General features: G+C 44.8%; 2 protein-coding genes across 2 annotated transcripts; both read right to left on the bottom strand.

The window, feature by feature from the left end:
• Nucleotides 1–6468: 6468 nt before the first annotated feature.
• On the bottom strand, nt 6469–7700 carry LOC147958002 (uncharacterized). Its single transcript, XM_087537729.1, has 4 exons — nt 7315–7700; nt 6883–7233; nt 6700–6795; nt 6469–6612 (listed from the first exon to the last, which is right to left on the bottom strand). Exons 1-4 carry the CDS (start codon nt 7318–7320, stop codon nt 6469–6471), a joined length of 597 nt encoding a protein of 198 aa, XP_087393855.1. The 5' UTR covers nt 7321–7700.
• Nucleotides 7701–8546: 846 nt separating this feature from the next.
• On the bottom strand, nt 8547–10039 carry LOC147958001 (uncharacterized). Its single transcript, XM_087531919.1, has 4 exons — nt 9963–10039; nt 9766–9883; nt 8841–9652; nt 8547–8719 (listed from the first exon to the last, which is right to left on the bottom strand). The coding sequence occupies exons 1-3, from the start codon at nt 10037–10039 to the stop codon at nt 8846–8848; spliced, it is 1002 nt and encodes a 333-aa protein (XP_087388045.1). The 3' UTR covers nt 8547–8719; nt 8841–8845.
• Nucleotides 10040–10263: the final 224 nt, after the last annotated feature.

Here is a 10263-nt window from a genome sequence, read left to right as displayed (position 1 = left end):
CCTTGGCCGCCAGTGTCGGCACCAGGTGTGCATACAGACTAGGGACGTCATGTATTTGGATCCAGATATCCAGGGTATCAAGCTTTACTTGAGATGGTTGGGTCACACCATCGTACGGGGTGATGATCACAGCATGTCCGCGAAAATTCCATGGACCCTCTTCCATGACTCTTTCCCAATCGCCGAGGCAATGGAATTGCAGCGTATAGATATTATCCTCCAACGGCTTGAAGTTCACCACCTGAGCCAGATCCCAGGCTGCTCGCATGTTTCTGAAGAACCAACTTTGGCTGTAGGGTTTATCGATATGAACCCTAGCTACCGCCATCCATCTAACTGCATCTTGGGGAATAGCACCCTCATCTACCTCCACATCATCCATGTCATCTTCACAGAGGCCCAGCTCCGCCATCATCCTTTCTACCTCCGACGCAGATGAAGAGGCATCAACTGCCGCCGATCCCGAACCCATCTTCGTCGCCATAAGCCAAACCCTAGCCCGATCGCTGCAGAACGCCGGACTGTTGAAACTGTGGTGCTGCCCTACTCCGAGTCTCCGTACCAAGAGAGGGCAAGGATCAGAAGACCCCGCATCGTCTCGGTGTTCGATCGACGGGAGGGAACAAGGTAGATCTCAACGATGGCGATAGAGTCGCCGCCGAGAGCAAAAAAAAACCCTAACTAGAGGGAACCCTTGGCTGGAATCTTGATGAGGTGAGGAGAGTGTATCCGGGCCAGCTCGTACCTCTTGCCAGTCATGGCACGGCCCGTGGAGGCCCGATTAATAAACAGATCGTGCCGCGTCTTCAGGCCCAGACACGACTCCTTTGCTAATCGGGTTGGCCCACTGGCATGTTAAGCATGGTTTGTCCAATTATTTTAAAAATAAAAAATAAAAAAATAGGAAATGCTATAGTGAAACAAAAAAGGGCAAAGCGTCATGTGGGATAAATCTTGAGCTTTATTAATGGCTGCCTTGTTAAAACATCCCGTTGTTGAGAAGGAAAAGGGGTGCAAAGCCACGCTCTAAAATTACAAAAGAAAATGAAAGGTCGCCTCATATTGAGTCATTTTTATAAGGGAAGTTCAACCACCTCATATGTTTTGAGCAAAAGAGAGGTCGCCCTCTCCTATTTCATTTAAAGAAACCAATGTCTGTTTACAGCAAACTGACATACCATCCTACTCTCTTTTTTGCGAGAACATACCATCCTACTCCCTCCTTTCATCTATACTAGAACATAAAAGCGCGCGTTGCTGCGCCCGCTCATCCTGAGATAAGAATGATAGAACTCATTGAACGATTATTACTATATACAAGTTTATAAATAAATAATATATACACTTCTAGCACTGGGAAATTACCTTCTCCACCATGTCGGATAAAAAACCTAGATAACCCAATCCATGGGGGGGGGGGGGGGAGCAAAAAACTGTTGTTGGACAATGGATCAATTTCTTTCTACTTCTGTAGTTCCATGCTGAAGTACAATGGCATTGCAGCATGGACACAATGTGAGATGAATTGACAATATGTAGCACCCTGAAAAAGGGTGAAACCACAAGATGTTCTCTTTCCATCAGCCAACAATCTAGTATATAAGCAACAATTTATGACTAAATTTAGTAAGTAACAAAATCAATTAGTGGCATATACGATGACCGCCGGATGCAATAATGTATCACCTTCTCTTCTGGATGCATCAACTTCAAATACTCTTATAAGGGTTGCTCCATCCATTATGATTGTAACATCAAGAATATCATCCAGCAGCATCTATAAGTCACATATGACAAGTTAGTTCATTCCAACAACAAAAAATAAAATAAAAATGGCGTTCCAGAATCTGTCAGTAACCCTGATTAGACCACAAAAAAGACAGTACGCAGTTGCAGAATACACTTGCTTTCACAATTTTCTTAATATGAAACAACTATTAGTCTAATATTATGATTGTTGTGTACTACCTAGTGGATCTCTTGCATGACATGTGAGGAGGGTCTGACTGCTTGCGTCAGGTGATCTGTAGTAAAAAAAACAAATTTATCATCAGTATGGTACGTAGAAAACTAAGCAGCTGAGGTGAGATTATGAGAGAAGAGCAGAAGGCTAATCTCTTTTAGGTCTCCTTCTGCTCCTCCCCTGAGGAATTTCGTTTCTTTTGTAAAAGGATCTCGTGCGTGGAGGCGCATCCCCTGGTGTTGTAGTTTTTTTTTTTTGAGTGAGCAACGCCTGGTGTTGTAGTAGGCGGGCAAGAAAAGTATGGGCCGCGCAGGCATCTCGGCCCGATTCATAACAAGGCGTCCAGGTAGCTTCCTGGAGCAGCAGCCCATCAACGTAGCCAGCTGGGCCGCTGGGGTGGCAAGATGGAAAAGGCTGACGGCGTGGAGTGGAACGACCGAGGTCATGAGCCATCCACAACGTTCAATGTATCTATCGAACAGTTTTGTCTCAAAAAAAAGAAAAATCTATCGAACAGTTGATAACGTTGAATCGCTGTGGAAGGGTGTAGCTCACTGCGTTATACTGTTTCTCAATAGGGCCTAATGCGTTTTTCGAGATTAACTTTGATCAAATGTTAGAGCAATAATATATGACATGCAACTTATACAAAGCATATCGTCAAATTCATATGTGAAAGAAGCTTTCAATGATATAATTTTCACAGTATGCATGTCATGTACTATTAATCTTGTCAATAGTCAAAGACGTTCTTGAATTGCATTAGGCTCTATATAGATGGAAGGAGGGAGTACTCAAAAGACCAAAATACACCATGAGGCCAGTCCAACAACCTCATACGGAGAGATGATAACCGATTGAACATGCAACAAACAATCAACCAAACTAATCTACTACCTTTACATCTATATTTATCTCTCACCCTAGTTGACTCCTTCTCATGCTTTGTTGTTCTTCATCTTCAAGGACATTGAACCGCAAAGCTCTTGGGGCTTTTGTGCGTACAAGATTGAGTTGTCGAAGTCCTACAACCGTCTAGATTGGGACTTCTTGGAGAATATGATGAAAGGTTTAGGTTTCTCTCACCAATGGATCGAATAGATTATATCAATCCGTATCCTCGATGAGTTACTCCATCCATCAAATTTAATGGAACCCTCGTTCAACCCCACATGTGGCCTCCGACAAGGGGACCCTCTATCGCCATTCCGTTTTCTGTTTGTAGCAAATGGGCTCTCGGTGTTGTTGCAGAAGGAAATTATTGATGGTAATATCACTTCTTTAAAAGATTTATCATGGTGCTCTAGGTATATCTTACATGTTGTTTACCAACGAAATGTTACTTTTCCGCAACACGCATGATCTGCAACTGTTTTGATCCCTAGAGGTCGAGATAGCAGCCATGGATCAAGGGCTACTTAGATTTGTCATTGATTATGGAATCAGACTACGTCAAGCTGCTACAAATGGTGCAATCCAAGGAGGTGAGTCGGCTGAGGATGTTTATCGTGTCAGTGAGATCAAACGGTTTCTAGCTCACAAAAGGAATGTTTAGTCTAGCTAAGGTTAGTAGGCACACGAATTGGCGAGCCATAGTCGGAGGAGAACTTTTGGTCTACGCTCTATATGAAAAATAATTTAGTAATTAAATAAAAATTCAACCAATCTGAAAGTTTTTTGAAATAATCTTGACCTTCCATTGTACTGGTAAAAATAATTCCACAAAAAGAAAAAAACTTGTTATTTTTTTCCAAAAAAAGACAAAAAAATGGTCAAAATAGTGTGAATAGTGACCTACAATAACAAAAAAAAATTTTGCCCTGAAGTCAACACTACTTTTCTATTCATGAAAAGTTATATACTCCCTCATGTCCTTTTTACTCCGCGTATTAGATTTATGTCAAGTCAAACTTTGCAAAGTTTGACCAAAATTATATTAAAAAATATCAACATCTACAGTACCAAATATATATATATATATATATATATATATATATATATATATATATATATATACACTATGAAACTACATTTCGTAATGAATCTAACAATATCGATTTAGCATTGTGAATGTTAATACTTTTTTATAAGTTTGATTAAAGTAGAGATACTTTGACTTTAGACCAAACTTATATGCACACTAGAAAAGACCGGAGGAAGTACTAGTGTAAAAGAAAGTCAAGTTTATCGTAAAGAAAATCTAAACTTTTTTGACTCTCTTTTTATTATCAACTTTTTCCTCGTATGAGGTGTATATACATGGAGGAACCAAAGGGGATTTCCCGCCCATAGTCTTGCCAAGAGTAATGCAGGGGGTTTACGGGGTGGTTAAGATTGATTGCAGGCCACCAATTAGTGAAGAGCATGCAGCGTGGTACATGAAAGTCCGTGGTTTTTTCGTGTGTGTAGTATTATCGTAGTCTTGCCTGCTCACTATGGGGCATAGTTGACTCTGATTGTTAATTGTAATCACCGTGCTTGATCAATGAAAGTTCCTTTCTTTCAAAAAAATTAAAATTGCGGAAGACTCGTTTTTATTCACGGGGTTTATTCTGCATGCGTGCGCGCGTGCATGCATCGATCATCATCGTATGAGTGCATCTGCGTACGTGCTCCGATGTATCATGTATGTACGGTACGGTTGCATATCAGCAATGCTACATTGAATACATTCACGGGCTCAATACGGGGCTTTTACTGATTGAGTCTGAGTTGCCAAGGCATGATTGGATTAAGGGAAGAGATTGGACCCCACCGACCAGAAAATCGGGGAGAGCGGGGGCAGGTTTAGTCAGACGAAAGCAACCCGTGAAAGCCAGTAAACAGCCCATGCGTTTAGCATTTTTGCTACATCAACGGGCTATTACAGGGTTTTACAGGGCTTGTCGCCCACCCCCACCAGTTAAAATCGAGGGAGGGACGATTAATTAGAAGAAGGAGGTTAGTTAGCCCAATTAAAGAACGACAAGTCAGCTGGTCTGTAAAAAGCTGTCGATATAGTCCGTGTATCTAGGAGTCAGCACGTCCTGCACACGGGTACATATGAACCTGCTTTTCAAAAATGTACTTTTAACGTGTTTTGTAATGTCAAAAATTCTAAACAAAATTTTATGCATACATGTTTGCAAAAGTATGTTCGCGGCACAAAGTTTTGTGAAAAAAGGTATTTTTATTTTGTCACTGTAAAAAAGACAAATTTTAGTGCTTCTAAATAGCGTTCCGCGGCACAATATTTTGTCTTTTTTGCACAGGCTACAAAAAAAGTTGTTTTTCCCGTGAAACTTTCTGCACACACATAGAATATGGAGATGTTCGCGCTCCCTCTTTTTAAGAATTTTTTGGCATTTCAAAATGTGTTTTTCAAAGTGGGTTCATATGTATCCGGATTCATCCATGCACTTCCCATGTATCTAGCATTTTTGATATACCACCACTATATACACTACCGGACTCGCGGGCTATGCCTACGGCCCAGGGCCGTCGGCATAGATCTATGCCTACGGCTGCCGTCGGCATAGCCCCGTCGGCGTAGATCACGTCAGCGTAGATGTGTCAGACCGTCGGCGTAGTATAGCCGTCGGCATAGGTGCATATGCCGACGGCCGTGGGACAGCCGTCGGCATAGTTTAGCCGTCGGCGTTGTTTTCCGTTTGACGGCAACGGACGGCGCCGTCAATAGCGCGATTCAGGAGACGACACGTGGCGCAGGTATGCCGACGGCTTGACCGTCGGCATACCTGCGCCACGTGACCGTCGGCATACCTGCGCCACGTGTCGTCCCCCGGCTTCTCCTGGCGGCAGGGCTATGCCTACGGCAAAGCCGTCGGCATAGATTTCCATCTATGCCGACGGCTTTGCCGTAGGCATATGTCTGCCACGTGGCAGCTCCTGGTTTCTCCTGGCAGCAGGTCTATGCCTACGGCAAAGCCGTCGGCATAGTTTGCCACGTGGCAAGCCTTGGTAACTCCTGGGCGTATATATGCCGACGGCTTTGCCGTAGGCATAGTTTTTTTTTTGGTTTTTTTCATTTTCCCTGTTTTCTCTTTTCCAATTCATTTGACAGCATTTCAAAACAGAACAATATAAAATTATGCAGAAATATGACAATTCATCATGTGAACATACTCAAGTTCACCATCATCATCTAAACATACTCAAGTTCATCACATCATCTAAAGATCATCACCGATGGAAGTTCATGAACATAAAAGTAGTGCAAGACATGAAACATGATAAAAGTAGGAATATGAAAGGCATGGCACGATGGCCACATGCACGGAATCATCAAGCAAGAGCACCCCCGCCAAAAGCACCACCTCCGCCAAAACCACCACCACCACCTCCGCCAAAACCGTCATCGCGACCACCACCACTCTGCCAGATCGGAGTGACTGGGGTCGACGGAGCAGGAGTCGAGCCACCGGTCCCCTACATGTTTCAGAAAAGATTCTAATGGTAAATATGATATGATAGTGTTTCATGAACGAGAACTAGTTTGCTAGTAGTTAGGCAAATGTACTAACCGAACCATCACTGCCTAGTGCCACCCATTCATCGAACGTGGGCACGTGTGGGGGTTCTCCCGCAGGTGGTGGTGGGGGTCCCATTTGTGGTGGATCCGTGCGGTTAGTCCAAGACGCCAACATAGCCTGAATGTTAGTTAAACAAGCAAACTAGAAGATCAGAAGGAATAAAAGTGCAAAAATTTAGGTTGGTTTTAAGAGGGAAAAACTAACCGTCATCATCTGACGGTTGTAATCATCGTTTGCCTTCACTCGTTTCAAGTACTCCTGCACCTCGAGATTCCTATGCTCGACAAACTCCTTATATGCCTACATAATTTAGGTTGTTTCTAAGTGAGCAATGCTGAAAATAAACTGAGAATGCAAGATAGAAAAAGATAAGGAGGAAGTACTTACAGCATGCTGGCGGGCTAAGGGAGTCTGTGAACGCCCCGTACTCTCTAACTGGCTCGGGTTGCTAGCCCGAAGCCGTGTGTACGAGATCGAAGGAGTGATCAAGCCATCGAAACACGGATACCGGCCATTCTTCTTCCCCTGGATGGCCACCACCGCCGTGTCGTCAATCTGAGACTGGGCGACCTCAGCAACAGGAACATCCGGATGCAACTCCTGATAGTGATGAATGTAAGACCCCAGGTGCTCCTCGGTCTTGCCGTAGTACTGGCTCTCGCCCTCCTTGCGATGACTCCGCTCGCGGGCCAGCTTCCACGACTCCATGTCTGAGAGCGGCCTCTTCAACTTGTCCTCCTACAACATCAAATAGAAGTCAGCCATACATAAGAACATGACGTAAAGCAGAACAAAAATGCATCATGCACATAGATATACCTTCATGGCCTTGAAGCCCCAGTGGTTCCTGTTTCCTTGGCCGTGTGTCCCGTCGTCTCCACGGTTAGCCCGGGCCTTGATGCTCTTGGCAGCAAACTCTGCATCGGTGTCGAGCCACCTATCCACCAAACTCGCCCATCCGTCATGCCTTCCATAGCACCAACGAGGAACAACCTATGCAAATTTTGGAAGCATGACATGTGAGCACGAAACATATAGTTGACTGCTTGAAACAATGAAAAGTTAGTAATAGTTACCATCATGAACTGCTCCTTGCTCAAGGTAAGTCGTAGCTTCTGCGCTTGAGTTTTGGTCATCTTTTGGTGCAGGTAGTAGTGGTAGTACTGCGAGACGGCAACCCAGCGCACCTCGTACTGCAACTGACGAGCTTTCTTCTTCGCAGCCGCAAGCAAGACCACATCGGCTCTGGCCTTGTGCTCGTCAAGAACTCTATAGAGTTGCTGCAATCATGCAAAAACCAGAAGCAAACAAGGCATGAGTTGAGTGATTCAATGATAAACTATGAACGAAACTGAAGACAAGTGATTCAGAAGAGAACTTACCCAAAATTTGGTGATCACGGCCTTAGCGGTCGTCCCGTACTCCGCGTTGCTGCAAGCCTCGTAGTGGGCCCAGCTCGTGGCCAAAACCCGCTGCTGCGGGTCCCTGTCTGGCCGCGGGCAGAATAGGCCAGGCCAAAACTCCTTCAACAGGACAGTGATAAGGCCGTTTGGTTTACGGCCCTTTCCGTGAAGGATCCAGTTTCTGCAAAAGAATCAAATGATTGCCATGTGTACAATAAGAAAATGTTGTCATGTGTTGAAAATATGATTGAGAGGCACTTACTCTGTCCCCACAGGTTCAATGAGCCACTTGTGCTCCTCGATAGAAGGTGGTGTAGGTAGTCCGGCATTACCACGCAGCCACCCCTGCGAAGAACCCGGTGGCAAGTCACCCCACAACGCGGGATCAACCTCCCCTCCACCCTCCTCGGCCTCCTCCTCCTCCTCCTCCTCGGCCTCCTCCTCCTCACCCTCCTCCTCGGCCTCCTCCTCCTCGCCATCAGGAACATACTCCTCCTCCTCAGACTCAGAAGGTGCCTCTGTATAGGAGGGCATTGAAGAAGACCCTCCTATTTCAGACATGGCCCGGAGTTTTTTGCCCCGGTTGCCTCTCCCCCCACCTCCTCCTCCTCTAGGGGCTCTCCCCCCACCTCCTCCTCCTCTAGGGGCTCTCCCCCCACCGCCTCCTCCTCTAGGGTCTCCTCCCCCGACCCCTCCACCTCCCTGTGAGGTGTCATCCTCGCGTAGTCGGGAGGGAACCTTGTGGGCTCGTCCACTCCGAGTAAGTCCTTTAAATTTACTGAGGAAACTAGCGCCGCTGGACTTGCCCATGATTATTAAACCTGCATTGAGAAGATAATAAACAATTAGTAAGGATATCAATTAAACAAGCATACAGGAAAAACATTAATACCAGAAGAGCACATTAAGCATACTATTGTAATGATCATTAAAAGAACTTACATTTTCTAGAACCCATATGAATCATCACTATTGTAATCTATTTGTGGACCGGTCTCATCATCACTATCACGCATATCTTCTTCGTTGTCTGACGGAGGTGGAGGCTCTTCCTCATCGTCAGCGTCTTCATTTAACTTTTCAAGCATAATTATGTCTCTTTGATTCACAACTGCCTCACCATCAATCCGTGCGTCGTCGTCGTTTGGGTCCAGGTCAACATAACCCAAGTCATCATCCTCGTTGTTTCGGACCACGTCATCATCTTCCTCTTGATAGAACACTCCCTCGTATGTCATGGGGTTTATGTTGTAGTAATCATCATCGTTCGGGTCCGGTAGCTTACCATGCGGCGACACCTTGAACACAACTTCCCAACCCTTTAGGTACTCTTTCTGGCATGGGTAAGGCAGATAATATACTTGTGTGGCCTGGGTAGCGGCGATAAAGAGATCAGCTCCGGCATAGACGGTTGATGGTTTAACTTCAACTAAACCAACAGAAGGCGTATGTCTCAGACCCTTTTTGGGGTCGAACCATCGGCATTTGAACACAGTGAGACTTAGGTGTTCGCGGCCACGTTTGAATGTAAGCTCGTATATTTTTCCTACCCTTCCGTAGTAATCTACTTCATTATCTCCTTCAGTGAAGACTCCGGTATTTATGGTTTTGGGATCAGGCCGACTGTTCTGGTGCTCCTCTGTATGGAAGCGATACCCATTCACATCATACTTTTCGCATGTCATGACAACAGGATCAAAACCCATGGAAACCCATCTCAATTCTTCATCCATTGATTCGGTCGGATCATTTCCCTACAAGTTTAATTGAAATTATAGGGTGCATGAGTTTAATTGAAATTATAGGGTGCATGAGTTTAATTGAAATTATAGGGTGCATGAGTTTAATTGAAAGTGTGAAAAATTACTTTCTCGATGAACCACGCAACGAAATTTTTCCTTCCATCAGCACCCTTTCGGAGAAGAGCAAGTGCCTCCGCTTCAGAAGGAGGCAGCATTCCCGTCCATTCTTCTTCAACGAATCGACTACAATAAGAAAAGCGGTATAAGAACTAGGCAAAGTGAACATAACGAATTGACTAAAAGAATGGTGCAAAGGTATTACCTCATCCACTCATCCTCAACTTCCTTGATATTGTGCAAGATATAGAACATGACATCCTCCCACTCATCTCGTGGCATGAGATAAGATTTCGAGCATCCAGCCCTACTACCTTGCCCGATGAATAGAGGCAACTTGGGTTTATACTTGGGTTCTTCTGTATTGTATCGAGACACCTTATTGTGCAACGTGGGAACATGGTCCGGATAGTAGGCTGTCCTGAGGTCTGCCACCTCCTCTAGGATAACTGCCTCAGCTATGGAAGCTTCAATCTTAGCTTTGTTTCCACATTTCTGTCTCAGAT

This window comes from Triticum urartu, chromosome 7A (genome assembly GCF_056163025.1).
Source record: "Triticum urartu cultivar PI428250 chromosome 7A, HENAU_Tu73, whole genome shotgun sequence".
In the NCBI taxonomy this organism is placed as follows: Eukaryota; Viridiplantae; Streptophyta; class Magnoliopsida; order Poales; family Poaceae; genus Triticum; species Triticum urartu.
This window is presented reverse-complemented; position numbering and strand designations above follow the sequence as displayed.

Bases quoted from the DNA above. Each gene is read 5' to 3' on its own strand.
- LOC147958002 (XM_087537729.1), bottom strand. The intron at 6,796-6,882 runs GTAAGTACTTCC...TAAATTATGTAG, and splicing joins CCTTAGCCCGCCAGCATGCT to GCATATAAGGAGTTTGTCGA. The intron at 6,613-6,699 runs GTTAGTTTTTCC...ACTAACATTCAG, and splicing joins ACAACCGTCAGATGATGACG to GCTATGTTGGCGTCTTGGAC.
- LOC147958001 (XM_087531919.1), bottom strand. From the start codon at position 10,039: ATGCCACGAGATGAGTGGGAGGATGTCATGTTCTATATCTTGCACAAT. The intron at 9,884-9,962 runs GTAATACCTTTG...TTCTTATTGTAG, and splicing joins GTTGAGGATGAGTGGATGAG to TCGATTCGTTGAAGAAGAAT. The intron at 9,653-9,765 runs GTAATTTTTCAC...TTAAACTTGTAG, and splicing joins TTGCGTGGTTCATCGAGAAA to GGAAATGATCCGACCGAATC.